This window comes from Bombina bombina, chromosome 5 (genome assembly GCF_027579735.1).
Source record: "Bombina bombina isolate aBomBom1 chromosome 5, aBomBom1.pri, whole genome shotgun sequence".
Lineage (NCBI taxonomy): Eukaryota > Metazoa > Chordata > Amphibia > Anura > Bombinatoridae > Bombina > Bombina bombina.
The window spans coordinates 538,243,864-538,268,889 of NC_069503.1; the positions used below are offsets into that span (position 1 = coordinate 538,243,864).

Genomic DNA, 25,026 nt, shown 5'->3' on the forward strand with positions numbered 1-25,026 from the left:
GAGAGGTAGCAGATGCTTTTTGACCTCTCCTCTGTCCAGAATAAACGACAAACAGGGAAGAAGTTTGTCGAAAATCTTTAGTTGCCTGTAAATAAAATTTCAGGGCACGGACTACATCTAGATTGTGCAGAAGTCGTTCCTTCTTTGAAGAAGGGTTAGGACACAATGATGGAACAACAATCTCTTGATTGATATTCTTGTTAGTGACTACCTTAGGTAAGAACCCAGGTTTAGTACGCAGAACTACCTTATCTGAATGAAAAATCAGATACGGAGAATCACAATGTAAGGCTGATAATTCAGAGACTCTACGAGCCGAGGAAATAGCCATTAAAAACAGAACTTTCCAAGATAACAGCTTGATATCAATGGAGTGAAGGGGTTCAAACGGAACACCCTGTAGAACGTTAAGAACTAAGTTTAAGCTCCACGGCGGAGCAACAGATTTAAACACAGGCTTAATCCTGGCCAAAGCCTGACAAAAAGCCTGAACGTCTGGAACTTCTGACAGTTTAACGAACTAGCAGATAAACCCTTTTCTAAACCTTCTTGTAGAAAAGACAATATCCTAGGAATCCTAACCTTACTCCATGAGTAACCCTTGGATTCGCACCAGTGTAAGTATTTACGCCATATCTTATGGTAAATTTTCCTGGTAACAGGTTTCCTAGCCTGTATTAAGGTATCAATTACTGGCTCTGAAAATCCACGCTTTGATAAAATTAAGCGTTCAATTTCCATGCAGTCAGCTTCAGAGAAATTAGGTTTTGATGTTTGAAAGGACCCTGAATTAGAAGGTCCTGTCTCAGAGGCAGAGACCAAGGTGGACAGGATGACATGTCCACTAGATCTGCATACCAGGTACTGCGTGGCCACGCAGGTGCTATTAGAATCACTGATGCTTTCTCCTGTTTGATCCTTGCAATCAAACGAGGAAGCATCGGGAATGGTGGAAACACATAAGCCATCCTGAAGGTCCAAGGTGCTGTCAAGGCATCTATCAGGACCGCTCCCGGGTCCCTGGACCTGGACCCGTAACGAGGAAGCTTGGTGTTCTGGCGAGACGCCATGAGATCCATATCTGGTTTGCCCCAACGTCGAAGTATTTGGGCAAAGACCTCCGGATGAAGTTCCCACTCCCCCGGATGAAAAGTCTGGCGACTTAGGAAATCCGCCTCCCAGTTGTCCACTCCTGGGATGTGGATCGCTGACAGGTGGCAAGAGTGAGACTCTGCCCAGCGAATTATCTTTGAGACTTCCATCATCGCTAGGGAACTTCTTGTCCCTCCCTGATGGTTGATGTAAGCCACAGTCGTGATGTTGTCCGACTGAAACCTGATAAACCTCAGAGTTGCTAACTGAGGCCAAGCCAGTAGGTCATTGAGAACTGCTCTCAATTCCAGAATGTTTATTGGAAGGAGACTCTCTTCTTGAGTCCATGATCCCTGAGCCTAAAGGGAATTCCAGACAGCGCCCCAACCTAGAAGGCTGGCGTCTGTAGTTACAATTGTCCAGTCTGGTCTGCTGAAGGGCATCCCCCTGGACAGATGCGGCAGAGAAAGCCACCATAGAAGAGAATCTCTGGTCTCCTGATCCAGATTCAGCGTAGGGGACAAATCTGAGTAATCCCCATTCCACTGACTTAGCATGCACAATTGCAGCGGTCTGAGGTGCAGGCGTGCAAAAGGAACTATGTCCATTGCCGCTACCATTAAGCCGATTACCTCCATGCATTGAGCCACTGACGGGTGTTGAATGGAATGAAGGACACGGCAAGCATTTAGAAGCTTTGTTAACCTGTCCTCTGTCAGGTAAATTTTCATTTCTACAGAATCTATAAGAGTCCCCAAGAAGGGAACTCTTGTGAGTGGTAAGAGAGAACTCTTCTCCTCGTTCACTTTCCACCCATGCGACCTTAGAAAAGCCAGTACTAACTCTGTATGAGACTTGGCAGTTTGAAAGCTTGACGCTTGTATCAGAATGTCGTCTAGGTACAGAGCTACCGAAATTCCTCGCGGTCTTAGTACCGCCAGAAGAGAGCCCAGAACCTTTGTACAGATTCTTGGAGCCGTAGCCAACCCGAAGGGAAGAGCTACAAACTGGTAATGCCTGTCTAGGAAGGCAAACCTTAGATACCGGTAATGTTCTCTGTGAAGGTAAGCATCCTTTAAATCCACTGTGGTCATGTACTGACCTCTTTGGATCATGGGTAAGATTGTCCGAATAGTTTCCATCTTGAACGATGGAACTCTTAGGAATTTGTTTAGGATCTTTAAATCCAATATTGGTCTGAAGGTTCCCTCTTTTTTGGGAACCACAAACAGATTTGAGTAAAACCCTTGTCCGTGTTCCGACCGCGGAACTGGGTGGATCACTCCCATTAGTAAAAGGTCTTGTACACAGCGTAGAAACGCCTCTTTCTTTATCTGGTTTGTTGACAACCTTGAAAGGTGAAATCTCCCTTGTGGAGAAGCTTTGAAGTCCAGAAGATATCCCTGAGATATGATCTCCAACGCCCAGGGATCCTGGACATCTCTTGCCCAAGCCTGGGCGAAGAGAGAGAGTCTGCCCCCCACTAGATCCGCTTCCGGATCGGGGGCCCTCACTTCATGCTGTCTTAGGGGCAGCAGCAGGTTTTCTGGCCTGCTTGCCCTTGTTCCAGGTCTTGCGTGCCTGAATGGCGAATCCGGAATTCTTAGCCGTAAGTTTAGTTAAATGTACTACGGCATCAGAAATAAATGAATTAGCTAGCTTAAGGGTTTTAAGCTTAAGTGAAATCTCATCTAATGTCGCTGAGTCAAGGGTGTCTTCCAGAGACTCAAACCAAAATGCAGCCGCAGCCGTGACAGGCGCAATGCATGCAAGGGGTTGTAATATAAAACCTTGTTGAACAAACATTTTCTTAAGGTAACCCTCTAACTTTTTATCCATTGGATCTGAAAAAGCACAGCTATCCTCCACCGGGATAGTGGTACGCTTAGCTAAAGTAGAAACTGCTCCCTCCACCTTAGGGACCGTTTGCCATAAGTCCCGTGTGGTGGCGTCTATTGGAAACATTTTTCTGAATATAGGAGGGGGTGAGAAAGGCACACCGGGTCTGTCCCACTCCTTAGTAATAATTTCAGTAAGTCTCTTAGGTATAGGAAAAACGTCGGTACCGCAAAATATTTATCCAACCTACACATTTTCTCTGGGATTGCAACTGTGTTACAATCATTCAGAGCCGCTAACACCTCCCCTAGCAACACACGGAGGTTTTCCAGCTTAAACTTAAAATTTGAAATGTCTGAATCCAATTTATTTGGATCAGATCCGTCACCCGCAGAATGAAGCTCTCCGTCCTCATGCTCTGCATATTGTGACGCAGTATCAGACATGGCCCTAGCATTATCAGTATACTCTGTTCTCATCCCAGAGTGATCTCGTTTACCTCTAAGTTCTGGCAATTTAGACAAAACTTCAGTCATAACATTAGCCATGTCTTGTAAAGTGATTTGTAATGGCCGCCCTGATGTACTTGGCGTTACAATATCACGCACCTCCTGAGCGGGAGATGCAGGTACTGACACGTGAGGCAAGTTAGTCGGCATAACTTCCCTCTCGTTGTCTGGTGAATGTTGCTTAACATGTACAGATTGACTTTTATTTAAAGTAGCATCAATGCAATTAGTACATAAATTTCTATTGGGCTCCACCTCGGCTTTTGAACATATTGCACAGAGAGTTTCCTCTGAGTCAGACATGTTTAAACAAACTAGCAATTAGACTAGCAAGCTTGGAAATACTTTTCAACTAAATTTACAAGCAATATGTAAAAACGTTACTGTGCCTTTAAGAAGCACACAAAAACTGTCACATTTGAATAACAATGAACCGGATTAGTTATATAAATCAAAATTAGCAAAGGATTGCACACATTAGCAATGGATGATTAACCTTAATATCAGAAAAAAACGTATAACAATTGACAATATAAACGTTTTTATCACAGTCAAGCACAGTCTCACAGGTCTGCTGTGAGTGATTACCTCCCTCAAAACTAGTTTTGAAGACCCCTGAGCTCTGTGGAGACGTCCTGGATCATGCAGGGAGAAAAAGACAGACTGTGACTGAATTTCTGATGCGTAGTAAAAGCGCCAAAATAGGCCCCTCCCACTCACACTACAACAGTGAGGGGAGCTCAGTAAACTGTTTTAATTTAAAACAACGACAGCCATGTGGAAATTAAAGCCCAAAGCAATTTTCACCAAGTACCTCAGAGAATTAAACGATTTAACATGCCAGCAAACGTTTAAAATCAATATATGAAATGTCTTTAAAAAGCCTGCTGCTAGTCGCTCCCATTGCAAGTTAGGCTAAAAGATATATGCATACAGTATTTTCCCAGTGAAGTGCCATTCCCCAGAAATACTTAAGTGTTAACATATATACATGTCAGCCTGATACCAGTTGCTACTACTGCATTTAAGGCTGTACTTACATTATATCGGTATTAGCAGTATTTTCAAAGTCAATTCCATTCCTTAGAAAATAATATACTGCAACATACCTCTTTGCAGGTGAACCTGCCCGCTGTCCCCTGATCTGAAGTTACCTTACTCCTCAGAATGGCCGAGAACAGCAAACGGATCTTAGTTACGTCCGCTAAGATCATATACAAAAACTCAGGTAGATTCTTCTTCAAATTCTGCCTGAGAAGGAAACAACACACTCCGGTGTCATTTAAAATAACAAACTTTTGATTGAAGATATAAAAAACTAAGTTTAATCACCACAGTCCTCTCACACATCCTATCTATTAGTTGGGTGCAAGAGAATGACTGGGTGTGACGTAGAGGGGAGGAGCTATATAGCAGCTCTGCTTGGGTGATCCTCTTGCACTTCCTGTTGGGGAGGAGTTAATATCCCATAAGTAATGATGACCCGTGGACTGACTACACTTAACAGGAGAAATGACGCCCACATTTTTTGGCGCAAATAACGTCTGTAACACACATGCGTCAAAAAATGACGCAACCACGTGAAAACTTCCGGCGTCAACTATGACTAAATTTTGCGCCAAAAAAGGTTGCGCCAAAAATGACGCAATAAATTGAAGCATTTTCTGCACCCGCGAGCCTAACAGCCCGCTAAGAAAAAAGTCAAATTTAAATTTTTTAAGGTAAGAAAAAATATTTATTCATATGCATTTTCCCAAAAAAATGAAACTGACAGTCTGAAAGAAGGAATACTGATTATCCTGAATCATGGCAAATATAAGTTTAAAACATATATTTAGAACTTTACATATAAAGTGCACAACCATAGCTTATAGTGTCATAAATAAAATAAGACTTACTTAACCTAAGACACTCATCTACATATAGTAGATAGCCAAACCAGTACTGAAACGAGAATCAGTAGAGGTAATGGTATATAAGAGTATATCGTCGATTTGAAAAGGGAGGCAGGAGAAGAAATCTCTACGACCGATAACGGAGAACCTATGAAATAGATCCCCTAGAGGAAGACCATGGTATTCAAATAGGCAATACTCTCTTCACATCCCTCTGACATTCACTGCACTCTGAGAGGAAAACCGGGCTTCAGCCTGCTGCGAAGCGCATATCAACGTAGAAATCTAGCACAAACTTACTTCACCACCTCCATGGGAGGCAAAGTTTGTAAAACTGAATTGTGGGTGTGGTGAGGGGTGTATTTATAGGCATTTTTGAGGTTTGGGAAACTTTGCCCCTCCTGGTAGGAATGTATATCCCATACGTCACTAGCTCATGGACTCTTGCTAATTACATGAAAGAAAGACCAAGTTGCTGCTTTGCAAATCTGTTCAACTGAAGCTTCATTCTTAAAAGCCCACGAAGTGAAGACTGATCTAGTAGAATGAGCTGTAATTCTCTGAGGCGGGGCCAGACCCGACTCCAAATAAGCCTGATGAATCAAAAGCTTTAACCAAGATGCCAAGGAAATGGCAGAAGCTTTCTGACATTCCCTAGAACCATAAAAGATAACAAATAGACTAGAAGTCTTCCTGAAATCTTTAGTAGCTTCAACATAATATTTCAAAGCTCTTACCACATCCAAAGAATGCAAGGATTTCTCCAAAGAATTCTTAGGACACAAAGAAGGGACAACAATTTCTCTATTAATGTTGTCAGAATTTACAACCTTAGGTATGAATTTAAATGAAGTCCGCAAAACTGCCTTATCCTGATGGAAAATCAGAAAAGGAGATTCACAAGAAAGAGCAGATGATTCAGAAACTCTTCTAGGAGAATAGATGGCCAAACGAAACAACACTTACCAAGAAAGTAGTTTAATGTCCAAATAATGCATAGGCTCAAAAGGAGGAGCCTGTAAGGCCTTCAAAACCAAATTAAGACTCCAAGGAGGAGAAATTGATTTAATGACAGGCTTGATACGGACCAAAGCCTGTACAAAACAGTGAATATAAGGAAGCTTAGCAATCTTTCTGTGAAATAAAACAGAAAGAGCAGAGATTTGTCCCTTTAAGGAACTTGCAGACAAACCTTTATCCAAACCATCCTGAAGAAACTGTAAAATTCTAGGAATTCTAAAAGAATGCCAGGAGAATTTATGAGAAGAACACCATGAAATATAAGTCTTGCAAACTCTATAATAAATCTTCCTAGAAACAGATTTACGAGCCTGTAACACATATTAATCACTGAGTCAGAGAAACCTCTATGACTAAGCACTAGGCATTCAATTTTAAAACCTTCAAATTTAATGATTTGAGATCCTGATGGAAAAACGGACCTTGAGACAGAAGGTCTAGCCTTTATGGAAGTGGCCAAGGTTGGCAGCTGGACATTCGAACAAGATCCGCATACCAAAACCTGTGAGGCCATGCTGTAGCTACCAGCAACACAAATGATTGTTCCATGATGATTTTGGAAATCACTTTTGGAAGAAGAACTAGAGGCGGGAAGATATAAGCAGGTTGATAACACCAAGGAACTGCTAACGCATCCACTGGTTCCACCTGAGGATCCCTGGACCTTGACAGGTACCTGGGAATTCTCTTTTTTAGATGGGAAGCCATCAGATCTATTTCTGGAAGACCCCACATCTGAACAATCTTAGAAAACACATCTGGATGGAGCGACCACTCCCCCGGATGTAAAGTCTGACGGCTGAGATAATCCGCTTCCCAATTGTCTATACCTGGGATATGATCCGCAAAATTAGACAGGAGCTGGATTCCGCCCAAGCAAGTATCCAAGATACTTCTTTCATGGCTTGGAGTCCCACCCTGATGATTGACATATGCCACAGTTGTGATATTGTGTGTCTGAAAACAAATGAACGGTTCTCTCTTCAACAGAGGCCACACCTGAAGAGCCCTGAAGATAGCACGGAGTTCTAAAATATTGATTGGTAACCTCACCTCTTGAGGTTTCCAAATCCCTTGTGCTGTCAGAGATCCCCAGACAGCTCCCCAACCTGAAAGACTTGCATCTGTTGTGATCACAGTCTAGGATGGACAAACAAAAGAGGCCCCTTAAACTATACGATGGTGATCTAACCACCAGGTCAGAGAGAGTCGAACATTGAAATTTAAGGATATTAATTTTGATATCTTTGTATAATCCCTGCACCATTGGTTCAGCATACAAAGCTGGAGAGGTCTCATATGAAAACAAGCAAAGGGGATCGGGTCCGATGCTACAGTCATGAGACCTAAAACTTCCATGCACATTGCTACTGAAGGGAATGATTGAGACTGAAGGTTCTGACAAGCTGAAACTAGTTTTACTTGTCTCTTGTCTGTTAGAGACAGAGTCATGGACACAATCTATCTGGAAACCTAAAAAGGTGACCCTTGCCTGAGGAATCAAAGAACTTTTTGGTAAATTGATCCTCCAAACATGTCTTTGAAGAAACAACAAAAGTTGATTTGTGTGAGATTCTGTAAAGACTGACCTAGTACCAAGATATCGTCCAAATAAGGAAATACCGCAATGCTCCGTTCTCTGATTACAGAGAGTAGGGCACCGAGAACCTTCAAAAAGATTCTTGGAGCTGTTGCTAGGCCAAATGGAAGAGTGACAAATTGGTAATGCTTGTCTAGAAAAGAGAATCTCAGAAACTGATAATGGTCTGGATGAATCGGAATATAAAGATAAGCATCCTGTAAGTCTATTATTGACATATAATGCCCTTGCTGAACAAAAGGCAGACTAGTCCTTATAGTCACCATTTTGAAAGTTGGCACTCTTACATAACAATTAAAAATTTTCAGATCCAGAACTGGCCTGAAAGAATTTTCTTTCTTTGGGACAATGAAAAGATTTGAATAAAACCCCAGACCCTGTTTCTGAAACGGAACTGGTATGATTACCCCTGAAAGCTCCTGGTCTGAAACACACTTCAGAAAAGCTTGAGCCTTTACTGGATTTACTGGGATGCGTGAGAAAAAAAAACCTCTTACTCTGAATCCTATTCGGTACCCTTGAGAGACAATACTCTGAATCCAATGATTTTGGACAGAATCTGCCCAAATGTTTTGGAAGAATCTTAATCTGCCCCCTACCAGCTGAGCTGGAATGAGGGCCTCACCTTCATGCAGACTTGGGGGCTGGCTTTGGTTTCTTAAACCGTTTGGATTTACTCCAACTTGAAGGTTTTCAATTGGAACCAGATTCTTTGGGGAAAGGATTAGGTTTCTGTTCCTTATTTTGTCGAAAGGAAAGAAAGAGGTTAGAAGCTTTAGATTTACCCTTAGGTCTTTTATCCTGAGGCAAAAAAACTCCCTTCCCCCCAGTGACAGTTGAAATAATCGAATCCAACTGAGAACCAAATAACTTATTACCTTGGAAAGAAAGAGATAGTAATCTAGACTTAGATACCATGTCAGCATTCCAATAATTAAGCCACAAAGCTCTTCTAGTTAAAATAGCTAAAGACATAGATTTAACATCAATTTTGATGATATAAAAAATGGCATCACAAATAAATGATTAGCATGTTGAAGCAAGCGAACAATGCTAGACAAATCAGGATCCGTTTCCTGTTGTGCTAAACTTTCCAACCAAAAAGTTGATGCAGCTGCAACATCAGCCATAGAATGGCAGGCCTGAGGAGATGACCAGAATAAAAATAAGTTTTGCTTAGATAAGATTCAAGTTTCCTATCTAAAGGGTCTTTAAAAGAAGAACTATCATCCATAGGAAGTAAGTAAGAGTAGTACGTTTAGCAAGAGTAGAAATAGCCCCATCAACTTTGGGGATCTTTTCCCAAAACTTCAATCTAACTGCTGGCAAAGGATACGATTTTTAAACCTTGAAGAAGGAATAAAAGAAGTACCAGGCCTATTCCATTCTTTAGAAATCAGGAACTGGAAAAAACTCTGGAGTAACCACAGGAGGTTAACAAATAGAATTTAAATGTTTACTAGTTTTAATATCAAGAGGACTAGTGTGACGAGACCAATCTCACCACTGTGCATTGGAGGAGCCTGGTTGCCCGCCTGCTGCCTTTAAACTATTATTATTATTGGTTATTTGTAGAGCGCCAACAGATTCTGCAGCGCTAACTATGACCCCATGTTGAAACGTTTGCTTTTCCCCTGCAAAGACACGAAAGCCGGGTCATTCAGTACTTGCCCTATTTGAACAGTGATACCCCAGATAGCTATGCCATGTAGCCCATTTGTATAACGAAAGACTTTGGCTCCACGGCAATTGAACTGTATTACTCTGCCTGTGATAATTACATCAACCATTGTGTAAGGTAATTGTATCAACCATTGTGTAAGGTAATTGCATCAACCATAGTGCAAGGTAACTGCATCAACCATTGGGTAAGGTAACTGCATCACCCATTGTGTACGGTAATTGCATCACAGGCAGAGGGGATGATTTTGTGTGGGAGTGTCAGAGTATTGTACGTCTTTATTGGTTGTTTTATAAAACCCTGTGGGTGGTACTAATGTGTAAAAATGTGTATTTAAGAACAATAAACACACAGCTCTGGCTGATTCCTGTTTTACCCTCAAGACGGAGCTTGGTCTCGTATTTGGGGGGAAGTGCTACTTTGAATTATTCTTTTGCCTGTTCCAGGAGAGAAGGATTTTGTGTATTTTCCCCGTTCGGTGTATTAACTGGGTTTGTGTGTTGCTATTCCTGTATTAAGGGTATCTTTCATCCGGTATTAACCCTCGATATCAGGGTTATACCGTAACAATTGGTGGCAATCGACGGGATGGTCCTTGTCGCCCAGAAGAGCAACTACACATCCGGACCTAATGGGAATACCGTATGAAAGGCTGAAAAGAGCCACCCTTAAAGACCTGCTAGAACAACGGGGCAGAGAGGCCAGTAACCTCAGGAAGAGGGAGATTATTACAATACTGACCGAAATGGACGGAGTACCAGGGACCGAGGTCTCTCCACCGGTCCTGCAGGGAATTGGGAGCCCAGACTCCATTCCCCAGCGGCAGGCTGAGTTACAGGGGGCAGAGACAGTTGGTCCTGTCCCCCAGCAGTAGAGTGATATGCAGGGAATTGGGAGCCCAGACTCCCTTCCCCAGCGGCAGGCTGAGTTACAGGGGGCAGAGACAGTTGGTTCTGCCCCCCATCAGCAGAGTGAGATGCAGGGGATTGGGAGCCCAGTCTCCATTCCCCAGCAGCTGGAAGTATGTATGGGAGAGGAGCTTGTTACCCCCTCTCCCCAGCAGCAGCTTAATGCCCCAGGGGGAGACAGTAAGCCCCACAACCGTGCAAATGGGACCGTGGTCTCTGCACTTACAGCACAGGGGGTAGGGACAGTCGGTCCTGTCCCCCAGCAAAAGGGCTGTTTAGCCAAAGGGGAGAGAGTCGGTCTCCCCCCACAGCAGCATGGTGCTTTGTCCAAAGGGGAGACGATCGGTCTCCCCCTCCAGCAACCAGGCTCCCACCATGCTACTTCCGTGGTAGTGCTCTGCCCACCTCGCAACCCACCAATTCAATGTACCAGTCCCCCACACAGCCGTAGTGAGGCATCTAGACATGGACAAGTTTCTCCTCTACCCAGGTGTAGTGACCATTTATTGTGGGTGGGCTGTACTGCTGATTGTATTTTGTGGGTGGGTTGCTGGACTAACCAGGGCACTGACCGGCAGGAGGTCAGATACCCTGTTAGTCTGTTTCTAAGAGGGGAGAGATGTGATGAGACCAATCTCGCCACTGTGCATTGGAGGAGCCTGGTTGCCCGCCTGCTGCCTTTAGACTATGGCCCCATGTTGAAACGCTTGCTTTTCCCCTGCAAAGCCGGGTCATTCAGTACTTTCCCTATTTGAACAGTGATACCCCAGATAGCTATGCCATGTAGCCCATTTGTATAAACGAAAGACTTTGGCTCCATGGCAATTGAACTGTATTTCTCTGCCTGTGATAATTACATCAACCATTGTGTAAGGTAACTGCATCAACCATTGTGTAAGGTAATTGTATCAACCATTGTGTAAGGTAACTGCATCAACCCATTGTGTAAGGTAACTGCATCAACCCATTGTGTAAGGTAATTGCATCACCCATTGTGTAAGGTAATTGCATCACAGGCAGAGGGGATGATTTTGTGTGGGAGTGTCTGAGAGTATTGTATGTGTTTATTGGTTGTTTTACAAAACCCTGTGGGTGGTACTAACGTGTAAAAATGTGTATTTAAGAACAATAAACACACAGCTCTGGCTGATTCCTGTTTTACCCCCAAGACGGAGCTTGGTCTCGTGTTTGGGGGGAAGTGCTACTTTGAATTATTATTTTGCCTGTTCCAGGAGAGAAGGATTGTGTGTATTTTCCCCGTTTGGTGTATTAACTGGGTTCGTGTGTTGCTATTCCTGTATTAAGGGCATCTTTCATCCGGTATTAACCCTCAATATCAGGGTTATACCGTAACAACTAGTTTCCTCAATATCCAATGTAATCAACACTTCTTTTAACAAGGAACGAATATATATTATTTTAAATAATTAAGTAGATTTGTCAGTGTCAATATCTGAGGAAGGATCTTCTGAATCAGATAGATCCTCGTCAGATGAGGATAATTCAGTATGTTGTCGGTCATTAGAAATTTCATCAACTTTATGAGAAGTTTTAAAAGACCTTTTACGTTTATTAAAAGGCGGGATGGCAGACAAAGCCTTCTGAATCCCATCAGCAATAAATTCTTTTATATTCACAGGTATATATTGTACATTAGATGTTGAAGGAACAACAGGCATAGTACTATTACTGATTGACACATTCTCTGCATGTAAAAGCTTATCATGACAACTATTACATACCACAGCTGGAGATATAATCTCCACAAATTTACAACAAATGCACTTAGATTTGGTAGAACTGTTATCAGGCAACAGGGTTCCAACAGTGGTTTCTGAGACAGGATCAGATTGAGACATCTTGCAAATGTAAGAGAAAAAAACAACATATAAAGCAAAATTATCAATTTCCTTATATGGCAGTTTCAGGAATGGGAAAAAAATACAAACAGCATAGCCCTCTAACATAGAAAAAGTTAAGAAGCACATAAGAATGGGGTTTTAAATAATTAAATTATTTGGCGCCAAGTATGACACACAACGTAACTCAATTTATTTTGGTGCTAACAACATCCGGAAATTACACATTCACGTCATTGACGACGCAACCTTGAGCAAGGAACTCAGCCTCAACTAAGACGCCGGAAATTACGAATTTGCGTCATCGGACGTAACTGCGCCAAAAAAATTCTTGCTCCAAGAATGACGCAATAAACTTTGGCATTTTGCGCCCTCGCAAGCCTAATTTTGCCCGCGAAATTTATAGAGAAAGCAGTCAAATAGAAAAAAGACTATACCCCAGGTAAGAAAAAAAACATTTTTCTAAATATGCTTTTCCCAAATATGAAATGGACAGTCTGCAAAAGGAAATATACATAAACCTGGCTCATGGCAAATATAAGTACAATACATATATTTAGAACTTTATATTAATACATAAAGTGCCAAACCATAGCTGAGAGTGTCTTAAGTAATGAAAACATACTTACCAAAAGACACCCATCCACATATAGCAGAAAGCCAAACCAGTACGGAAACATTTATCAGTAGAGGTAATGGAATATGAGAGTATATCGTCGATCTGAATAAGGGAGGTAGGAGATGAATCTCTACGACCGATAACAGAGAACCTATGAAATAGATCTCCCATGAGGAAAACCATTGCATTCAATAGGCGATACTCCCTTCACAATCCTCAGACATTCGCTGTACTCTGAGAGGAATCAGGCTTTAAAAATGCTGAGAAGCGCATATCAACGTAGAATCTAAGCACAAACTTACTTCACCACCTCCATAGGAGGCAAAGTTTGTAAAACTGAATTGTGGGTGTGGTGAGGGGTGTATTTATAGGCATTTTGAGGTTTGGGAAACTTTGCCCCTCCTGGTAGGATTGTATATCTCATATGTCACTAACTCATGGACTCTTGCCAATTACATGAAAGAATTTAAGTGTTTAATCTCCAAGAGCTTTGAGATTTTGATGAATGAAGGGAACTTGAGACAAGAGAACCTGACGCAGTCAAAGACTCCAAGGAGGGACACTGGACATCTGAACTAAATCTGCCTACCATGTTCTGTGGGGTCAGGCTGGAGCAAGCAGAATTACTGAGGAATGCTCCTGCTTGATGCGAGCTATGATTATTGGGAGGACAATTGGAGGAAATATGTAGGCTAGACGAAATGAACAAGAAATTACTAAAGCATTTACTAGTTCTGCTTGCTGAAGGAGGATACACAGAGAAAATATTCCCCATATTTAAATATGACTGAAGGCACACATAGTGAAGTATGAGACATACATAACATGTACATCTCTAGGTGTAAAAAACAGTATGTTTTATCTATTGTGTCCTCTGGCTATGATATACATAGTATACCTGACGACAGCCTGTGGGCTATGTGAGTGCTCTTGTACTTACCTGAACAGCAGTCTGCATCCAGTAGAGAGCCCACTTAGTGCCATGTAAGCAACAGCAGAGGATCTCTGAGAGGAGTAAAATGATGACCCAACAGGAGGAGGCTAAGAGACAAGTCCCAGCGACACCTCCCAAAAGGAGATATTCTGTCACTACCCAAATACTCCATACATCCCTCTGTCCTATTCCCGGCTCTCTGAAGGGGAAAACGGGTCTCAAGTAGGTCTAAGAACCCCTGTCAGCGAAGAATCTGTAGCACCTCAATTCTTCACCTTCTTCTGTGGAAGCAAAGATCAGACTGATAAGTGCAGAGAGGTAGTAGGGTCTAAAAGTTCTTGATATGTGGAGTATCTTTGAATCCAAATAGTGGCCAGGAGTTGAATCCCACGTGTTAAGACTCATGGACTCTCACCACCATATGAAAGATAATAGATTTACTGGAAGAAAAAAAACTCAAAAACATAAAGCAAATTTTCCTCAAAAGGCAAATCTAAAATATATGTTTCTAAATATGTAAAATTAGTCTTCAGCTATAAGGGTCAATACATGCCACTACAAGAAAGAAAAAAAAAGTCGATTTTTGGCTACTACTAACTGTCAATTCTGTTCTTGCCAAGAATTTATAATGGCTGAATGATAAGGCAAATACTTTTCAGAATACAGGCATATACTACTAAGTTTAGCAACACTAAAAGCAGCTTCCAAAGTTTAAGGTTCGAGTAACAATTTTATAGGCTATAAATATTGTCAAAATAATATTTATATTTAGTAAACAGAAATCTTTTTCAACACCTCTGAGTGAAAAAATAAAGCCCAATAGTCGAAAAAACAGTAAGGCTGATGAAATACGTGTTAAAACTTCACCTTTTATTGAAATTCCGTGAGTAAAAAGACAAAGGCACAGCACACAGACTAGACTACCGCTGACGCGTTTCCTGCCCTATTGGGCACTTCATCAGAGCTTTATATTTACACAGCTCAGAATGTGTCCCTAGTTTTAGGATGTTTCATATATTTAATGTTAAGTCAAAGAGTAAAAGCTGCTAGTCCAATTAATGATGAATAGGAGAGAGAATAATATACACCAAAAACAATCAAACTGTGACTATGCATAAACCGTTGCTCAGTAAAACAGAACACAAAATGAAAGTAAAACTAAACACAATTACATTATTGAAAATATACCTGTTGAGCTATGTAATCCCAATGATGCTTCTTCATTAAACTGTTTTTTCAACTCTTCTTTGGATTTTAAATGAAGTTCCAAAAAATCTGCTATTGAAGCAATTGCCAATTTTTTTATTGGATTTATTGCTTTTGTCAATGTCGGGATATCTTCCATCTTTACTCTGGAAAACAACTTTTCCATCTCTTGAATGTTGGCTCGAAGTTGCTTAAATAAAAAAGAAAGAAAGAAACATGTAATATATATTTTTTTAGAGAAGAGAGAAAAAGAAAAGAAGTGAAATTATAGAAACTTTTAAGTATACTAAGGAGCTTAATAAAAGATGAGGCTCTATGCATTTTTCACAAAAAGAGCAACACCAGGACAAGGGGTTATGATTTTAAGCTGGCAGGTTCAAGAGTAATTTGTGGAAGCACTTCTCAGAATGGGTTGTTGATTCAACAATTACCCAACGCATGAACCCCCAGACCTACACCCAAAAGCTGTTTAATATAATAATTCTCCTTCCAGCGCCTTTATAGTTCTGTTATCATTCTTGCTTAAATGGACATGGACAAAATGAAATTTGTCTTTCAGATAGAGTATATACGTTTAAAGAAAGTTTTCAATTTACCTCTATATTATTAAATTTGTTTGTTCTCATTGTATTCTTTGTTGAAGAGGATACCTAGTAGCTAGCGTGCTTGTGCCTGGAGCCCTGCATGGCAGCATGCACTGCTGCCATCTAGTACTCTTGGAATTGTATAACGCTGTTAAAAGCATTCTCGCAAAACTGTGCCATAAAGAGGTCAGGTCACATGTACGCTCCTAAACCTACCTACCTGCTTTTCAACAAATGATAACAGAAAAGGGGTCATTGCTGTATTGGTGCCACATATAATCTACCTTTTAGTAGATTGTGATAAGTTTTAATGGACCAACAAAATAAAGGTGTTGTATTCCATAAGCTTTCAAGACCTCCCAGGTCTCTTCTATCTACATCTGAAGAAGAAACCAATCTCCAAGGTGAATAGTGCAAAATCGGAATAATAAACCTAAAAAAATTAACATAGTGCACTCCGTAATAACAAAATGAAACCTACTAACAAAATTGTGCTTACATACAAGTAATAAGGCATACATCAACCCTAGACTAAGGGAACATTGTCCAAATTTATACCCTAATTTGGCCAATCAGATGAACCTATTACACAAAACTGGATGGTAACTCTAGGGGGCGCAAGGACAAAGCAAAGGTATAATGTGATCTATGGTGTAGCCCACAAATTAAAGCACTGTGTATAAAAAAAGTAATTAATTAAGCAGTAATGCACTTAGGGGCTAGGGCCTATGCTGATATTAACCCAAATAAGGTAATAATAAATAAATAATAAATAAGGTAATAATGATATTTATGAGCACAATGGATTGAACAAAAACCAAGAACAAAATATATACAAATAATAGTATAAAAATAAAAATATAATAAAAACAAAGTCCTGTTGGATCTTAGCTGTATAGGACTCAGTCCTCAGGAAAATCCAGAAGAAACACAGTCTCTTTGATGTAGGTAATCCTCCTGTGTGATACAGATGACATCGATATTACACTCAAACGCTGGAGTCGGCTCTTTGTCACATAGATGGTCTGGATACAAACTTTCTCTGTGAAAAGGAATCACAAAGACAAAGGTGCCTCCTAGTGTAATACAGTTGGAGCAAATGAAATAATGTGAATGCCAAATGGATACTCACAAATATGGCAGCACTCAGTTGTGCTAATAGAGGCAGACTGGGAACTCACAGTGTCCCAGCTCACAGGAACAACAAGATTGCTGGTCTCTCCAATGTCCTAAATGGACCGATTAAGCTCAAACTCTCAACAAAGAGTTTAAAAACCACAATTTAATGGTATAGTAAAATACAGAGTGTCCAACAAATGACACTAAAATAGAATAAATAAACAACGCGTTTCTCAGACTGCTGTCTGTTTCATCAGGCTTGGAACAGACAGCAGTCTGAGAAATGCGTTGCTTATTGTTTATTTTATTTTAGTGTCATTTGTTGGACACTCTGTATTTTACTATACCATTAAATTGTGGTTTTAAACTCTTTGTTGAGAGTTTGAGCTTAATCGGTCCATTTAGGACATTGGAGAGACTAGCAATCTTGTTGTTCCAGTGAGCTGGGACACTGTAAGTTCCCAGTCTGCCTCTATTAGCACTACTGAGTGCTGCCATATTTGTGAGTATCCATTTGGCATTCACATTATTTCATTTGCTCCAACTGTATTACACTAGGAGGCACCTTTGTCTTTGTGATTCCTTTTCACAGAGAAAGTTTGTTGCCAATCAGGACCATTTCCTGTCTAGGATACATAATTTCATGTTATTGTTGGGCATGAGTCCCAAAAAATGGTCTCCCATCTGCCCATATAAGCAAGCATAACGTGGCGTGAACCTGGTCCTCCCATAGCTGTGCCACATAAAGATTTTTAGATAAAGATGATACTATGTTGTCTGAACAAAAGGATTTTATATTACAAGGTATCCATTATATTTTAACTCATAATTATTTTGTATTTAATGGAAACATTTTGACCAACTATGTGCCATAGGTATGGGGACCAGGTTTGCGCCGAGTTATTCTAACCTTTATATGGGTAGATATGAGAATATTTTTTGGGACTCATGCCCTGTGAGCGAGGACCTGGCCCTTTATAAAATATACATAGATGTTGTTTTAATGGTGTGGAAGGTTAGTGAAGAAGACTTAAAGAGATAGTATAGTCAAAACAAAACCTTTCATGATTCAGCTAGTGCATGCAATTTTAAGCAACTTTCTAATTTACTACTATTATCAATTTTTCTTTGTTCTCTTGGTATCTTTGTTTGAAAACAAGAATGTAAGCTTAGGAGCCGGCCCATTTTTGGTTCAGCACCTGGGTGTTAATGTTGCCACCAATCAGCAAGTGCTACCCAGGTTCTGAACCAAAAATAGTCCGGCTCCTAAGCTTACATTCTTGCTTTTTCAAACAAAGATACCAAGAGAACAAAGAAAAATTGATAATAGGAGTAAATTAGAAAGTTACTTAATAGTGCACGCTCTATCTCAATTATGAAAATTTTATTTTGACTAGACTATGTCATTAATTTATACAATTGAAGTTATGAATAAAATATATCTAACTTCAAATTCACATACGAATACATTAAGCATAATATATATTTTTTTAGATTTGAACATAAGTATTAATAATGGATTGGTAGAAACTTCCACTTATTTTAAAGAGGTGAACTGTAACAATTATATCCATCAAATGAGCTGCCAACATCAGAATTAGAAGTACAATATTTAGGGCTAAATTCCAAGAGGAGCGCTACCTAGCTACAGTCTAACATAGAACCCAAAATTCATCTTTCTCAAGTCCTGCATACTAAGATAAAAAAAACCTGAGACTTTGGGGACAACTGGTCCACAGAAGAAATGGGAAGAAAATAACTTAGTGATTTACAACCCAACAATAAACTTGTGTCCAGCTGACTCTGTGAATGTAATACGTTGTTTGTAAATATATATATATATATATATATATATATATATATATATATATATATATATATATATATATAAGGCTTAGAGATTTACTAAGAATTGCATTCCCTTGTTCTTTTGGGGACATGTATTAAAATGTAAAGCATGCACACCAAATCAACATACCTAATTCCATATTAAAGCTAAGCTTCATCTACAAGATTTATATATTCATTTTTTTATGCCAGGCAAATTTACTGAAAAACATTTGATGAAGATGGAACAAACCACACCCAAGGATACAAAACTGGGATATCAGTTGCTCTGTCCATCTTTGCTCTATTGATATCCTGTTCTCTCTATGGGAAACGAGAAACTAAGTAAAACCTAGACACTAGAACCCTCACAACCCACCAAGATTAATAAAGCCTCTTCCCCTGTTAAAAACCCAAACTAGAAGGCACAATTTTTCCAAAGTTGGAAGGTAAGCGTAATATGGTTAAATAATTTTTTGTAGTGTTTTATGTCCGGAGACCACTGAAAAAATTAACAGGCTTTGTAGGACAAGACAATTGTATCAACAAGATGGCTGCAACTCACAAGAGTCCTCTGGAGCGGCAATGACGAGAGGTCACTGATATAGGAGGAGACAAGAGGGAATGGAAAATTGAGCATTAAAGATGGCTAATGTTGAATACCCTATTTTTGTGCTTGGTATCAAAATTTCTGAATATACAAGATAGCTGCCATTTTTGGCAAAGTGACTAAAATGTGTGCATATTTTATTTCTGACTGTAGTCAAACTTGAAAGTGTTGTAAAAGGTAATAACACACACCACACTCTCCTAAAGCACACACACTCACATACACACACTGTAATACAACACACACACTCATACAACACGCTCACTGTAATACGCCACACACACTGTAATACAACATACATCATACACTCATACAACACTCCTATAACACACTCACATACAACACACACCACACACACTCTCCTACAACACACACAAGTCGTGACCCAGTAAACATTGTGTTGCGAACCAGTAGTGGGTCCCGACCCGTGGTTTGAAGAATCCTGCAATAGAATATCAACTTATTAGGGCAAATAAAATGATTCTATCAGAGATAACATGTCCTAGGTTTTTTTTTTAATGTAAAATCCAGTCTATACAGTACCATATATCATGATTAGTTCAGTTAAATAACAAGAATATTAATTTTTCGGCGGCGATTGATCCCTTAACACACAAAACTGAATCACAAGCAGGCAATTCAATTTTGGTAGCCTAACAACCAAACACAATTTCATTAAAATAGAGGATTTCAGGACCTAATTTTGTGAAGTACTGCCTCAAGAATTTAGAAATCTTTTTGTAACTACAGGGTGTTAAATGCTGGAATTAGAAGCAAAATGAATGTTAAACACGCTACTGATAAATAGCAGTCTCTATCTTGCAGACATAATGGCACAAGGGTAGGTTTAAAAAGCTGATCATTTTGAAGTCTCCCTCAGTGGGGGAGTAGGAGTGAGGGAAATAATTTGTTCAGAAGCAGAAATGTACAAAGTAAGTCAATAAGCAGCTCTACAACACTTGCTGTGGCAATTTTACCAATGAGCATTCTGTATACTATTCATTGAAGAGTACTATGGATTTATTATGAAGCCATGTTGTTTTTTTTACCACTTGCACTGCAATAAGTGCACTATTGTTACAATGGTATTGATTTGTAACTTATAAAGCTATTCATCATTCTAATTGAAATAATTTTTTTTTTTTTTTTTTAAATACAAAAGACATAACATCTCCACACCGTAGTCAGAAAGTTACAAATCTCACAGTTTTACAAATTAGGATACTACTCTCAACTCAAATATTTCTATCTGTTGAACAAGTGTTGAAGAAATGGCAAATGTTAAAGTTTTTTTTTTTTTTTAATCATGGTTAGGCCTACGATTTCCTTTCGCAGTAACCCAAGATAAATCTGAAAAGAAAATGTGTAGTAAAGGTGCAGAATTGTATATTTTCTCACGGAGTGTGCGTTTGCCAAAGTTTTAAATTGTGATTTTGAAAAAATTAAGATAAGGACCTCAATGCTGCTCTGCAAAGTATCTCTTAACTATCAGTTATGTCATAAAACAAAACCTTTTTCTGCAAGGAGTTCTTAGAATTGAGCTACATATAAAGGCTGGGAGAGACCGTGCATAAACAGCCAGAAGTGCAGTCCAATAGTTTTAAATGGCACAGGAAATACTGGCTTTGATTACAATAAATTATGAAGTTGTATCCCAGGGGTCAGCAACCTAATGTACACGTCCCTTGTGGTACTATTTGGGCTGCTCTGCTGAGTGCTGACTTTTAGTGCTGTATTTGTCACATTTCTGGAGGCTATTGTTTGCATTTATCATCAACGGGCGAACAGGGGCATACATATTCGCCCCTGTCCATCTGACCTCTCCTCTGGCGGGCAGCAATACGCAGCCTGCATTTAACATTGCACACGAGCGCTCCTTTGCGCTCGCATGCAACCCCGCCCACCACTGCCCGCGCACAGTCAATCACGCGCGTGCAGGAGCAGTCAATCTCCACGGTCAGATGGATACTAAGAAAACAAAGTACATTTGGTAAAAGAGGTACATAAATAAAATGTTTCCTAAAATTGCATGCAGTCTGAAACAAGATTGTGAATTTCATGTCCCTAAAAATTCAGCTTCACTTTCTCTTGAAGAAAAGAGTACTTATTAGTATTATACAATTAAACATACAGTTAACTACTGTCTTACTAACTATGGTCTTATCAAACTGTTTCCGAAAAAAACTTAAATGCTGTATAATAATAAAAAATGCTTAACGATATTGGTGGCAATATTAATTAACTGCGCTGATAGTAAAGAGGATGTCATTTTTCTATGTAAATAAAAAAAGTGATAAAATTGCTAATTATGTGAGCATGGATTAAATGTAGAGTGGCTGCGCATATATTTGTCGAAAACCTGTGGCTGATGCCTTGAGTAAATATTGATCTTGGGGTTCCTAATGCATTTTAGAGCATCTAATTTTGAAAGCAAAGTGTGTGCAGCAAAGAACATTTGGTATCACAATAATTAATCTGATTTCTTTGTAAACAAACAGAACAGAAGTCCATTGGTAAACATTTAAATAGCTTACAGCAAACACAGACTACATGTCATAATGTATTATCAAGTGCCCTTGCTTTACTATTTAATTAATTCAAAAATCTGCCTTGTTTTTAATTGTACATAATCATTCTTTTTAAGCACAATTTTCAGCAGCAGTTATATATTCCTCTAACACTTATAGCTCTTGTTCTACAATGTTATTAATAGGCATGCATTTAAAAACAAGGACCCTTGTAACTGAATTATTACACATATCCCAAGTTGAGATGCTATCAGAATTTTTGTACTTGCAATAATGATTACAACCTAAATGTGTCTGCGTCAGTCACAGTCAGTCAGTCTCTCTCTCTCTCTCTCTCTCTCTCTCTCTCTCTCTCTCTCTCTCTCTCTCTCTCTCTCTCTCTCTCTCTCTCTCTCTCTCTCTCTCTCTCTCTCTCTCTCTCTCTCTCTCTCTCTCTCTCTCTCTCTATATATATATATATATATATATATATATATATATACACAATACATAGGGGTCAATTTATCAAGTTCTGTATGGAGCTTGATACCCCTTGTTTCCGGCGAGCCTTCAGGCTAGCCAGAAACAGAAGTTATGAAGTAGCGGTCTAAAGAATACGATCAGGTTGATTGACACCCCCTGCTAGCGGCCGATTGGCCGCAAATCTGCAGGAGGCGGCATTGCACCAGCAGTTAACAAGAACTGCTGGTGCAATGATAAATGCCGACAGCGTATGCTGTCGGCATTTATCGATGTATGGTGGACATGATACGCTACATTGTATCATGTCCATTTGCACTTACATACATATACCCCATAATATGTAGTTACTAGTGTAAAAATGGAAAATAAAGGAATTACAATATGGTATATGGTATTATACCTAATACTAATTCCTGGTTCGTAATAGGATTAGCTTTGATGGTGGTATACAGGAAAAAATACCAAAATTAATTTCTAAAACATGCAAAACTATAAGGGATAGTGCAATAATCCATCTTTACTATTTAGGTAGGTAAGGTTTTACACCTTCAAAATGGTTTACTTTTTATACATGCCTTTCTTAAAGGAATAGAAAACTATGTTCTCTATCTGAATCATGAAAGGAAAGTTTTGGGTTTCATGTCCCTTTAAGATTTTTATAGAAGATATTTAGTTATGCGTAATGAAACAACTCTGCAATATATTTTCATTATTTATTTTTCCCTTTTCCATGTAATTTAGCTCTGAAAATTAAGCAATTTCTAATTCTCAGAAAAGCACCCAGCTGACCTCTCAAGGCTAACTCTTTCACTAATTGGCTTTAACTGATAACAACTGCAAAACAGAGAAATGTATAGTAACTTTAGAACCATAGCCAACCATGTTTAATCTGCAGACTAAAGCCCAGATTGGCTCCTCAAAATAAGGCAAATGGTGGTTGTAGTTTGGCTATTGAAAACCAATTGCAGTAAAAAGGATGTTCATTTGTTTTAAAAACCTTAAAAAGGACACTGAACCCAAATGTTTTCTTTCATGATTCAGATAGAGCATGACATTTTAATCAACTTTCTAATTTACTTCTATTATCAATTTTTCTTCGTTCTCTTGCTATCTTTATTTTAAAAGCAGGATACTTATGACTAAAGTTAAAAAAAAGCTAATGATACTACACATCTGTACTTACAAACAAATATAAGATAACAAAGCAAGTGTGTGTGTAAATAAAAGTGATAACATAATGAGATCTGATATTACCTGCAAGCTTAACCCATTTTAATAGGTTGTAGTTTAAAATCACAAAACCAGCTAATTCATATACACAAATAAACCTGTAAATGCAATTTCTCATACATTTTATACTCTGCAGCTGGTATAACAAGTCATTGAAAATACATTAAGGGAGAAACAATTTTACCAAGTAATAAAGTACCTGGGTAGCGCTTGTTGATTGGTGGCTAAATGTAGCCACCAATCAGCAAGCGCTACCCAGGGTTCTGAACCAAAAATGGTCCGGGTCCTGAGTTTAGATTCCTGCCTTTTCAAATAAAGATAGCAAGAGAACAAAGAAAATGTGATAATAGGAGTAAATTAGAAAGCTGCTTAAAATTTCATGCTCAATCTGAATCATTAAAGAAAAATGTTGGGTTTAGTATCCCTTTAATATTCATAAATGTTAACATTTGGCATCATTGAAGTACACTATACAACAACAAAAAGACGTGCAATGCAATGAATTATCATGATAAGTTCCTAATTCCGTTATCGATTTCTCCTGCTTTTGTATTATAAATATTTATTGATATGCACTTTATGACCTCAAAATCAGTTACTTACTAATTAGCAAACAGAATGTTCCCTGTTTACGGGGAAGTTGTTTAAAACAAAGACTACGCAGAGAGGCTGTAATTAGTAATCATATACAACTAGGTCACAGGTGGCTAAGGAGCATATTTGCTATTGGAGCGTTATCAGTTAATACTATGTCCTCCTCGTATGTATCGGAAGAAGGTGCATACTATATATTTATTGTCATTGTAAGTCAAATAGAATTTGTGATAACTGGACAGTGTAAACACTATATACACACACAGATACAAAACTTGCATACATATTGACAAAAAGTAGATAACACTTAGCCATTTTCATCTCCCAACACTACTCTAAATCAGACTTATCTGTCCCTAAAACTGTGACAAATCAAAACAACAAAATTTTACAAAAACAATAAAACCCAATTAAAATAGAAAGTGATAACTTGTAATGTGCACAAGACCCTCAGCTGATACTGTAGGTCTCTGCCCACATATTTAGTTGCTGTGGATGGTCTGTGTGAAGTCAAAGGAAATAAAAAAAAAAAAAAAAAAAAAAATCAAATCAAAATATTCTTGTGTAAAGTATACTGTGCTCTAAAACTCCAGCTTATGATTTAAGTAGGATTTTCAGTGTTGTCTCCAGGAAATAATAAATGGGTGCACCACCCACAGCTTATGTTACGGACCACCTGGCTAATATTTTATCCATAAATAAGCTATAAATAAGCAAATATTAACATTGTTAAATCTTTATTGTTCAAATTATGATTAAATTAATTTATATTAATTTAAGCAAATTAATTTGTGCTTTAGATAGCAGAAAATGTTATAATAATAGAAAGATTTAAAGTACCCCCAACCCAGCTACTTTATAATGTCACCTGGCTGGCAAAATTGTCTGTGGAGAACACTGGATTTCTAAT

The 25,026-nt window shown here is 39.0% G+C and overlaps 1 protein-coding gene across 2 annotated transcripts in view; it reads right to left on the reverse strand.

Moving 5' to 3' along the window:
* STX17 (syntaxin 17) overlaps positions 1 to 25,026 on the reverse strand; it is a 166,495-nt gene that overhangs the window by 88,972 nt on the left and 52,497 nt on the right. For both annotated transcript variants that reach the window (XM_053714477.1, XM_053714476.1), the window contains exon 4: positions 15,145 to 15,352. In XM_053714477.1, the coding sequence (XP_053570452.1) occupies positions 15,145 to 15,352 (208 nt within the window). The remainder of the gene's footprint in view (positions 1 to 15,144; positions 15,353 to 25,026) is intronic.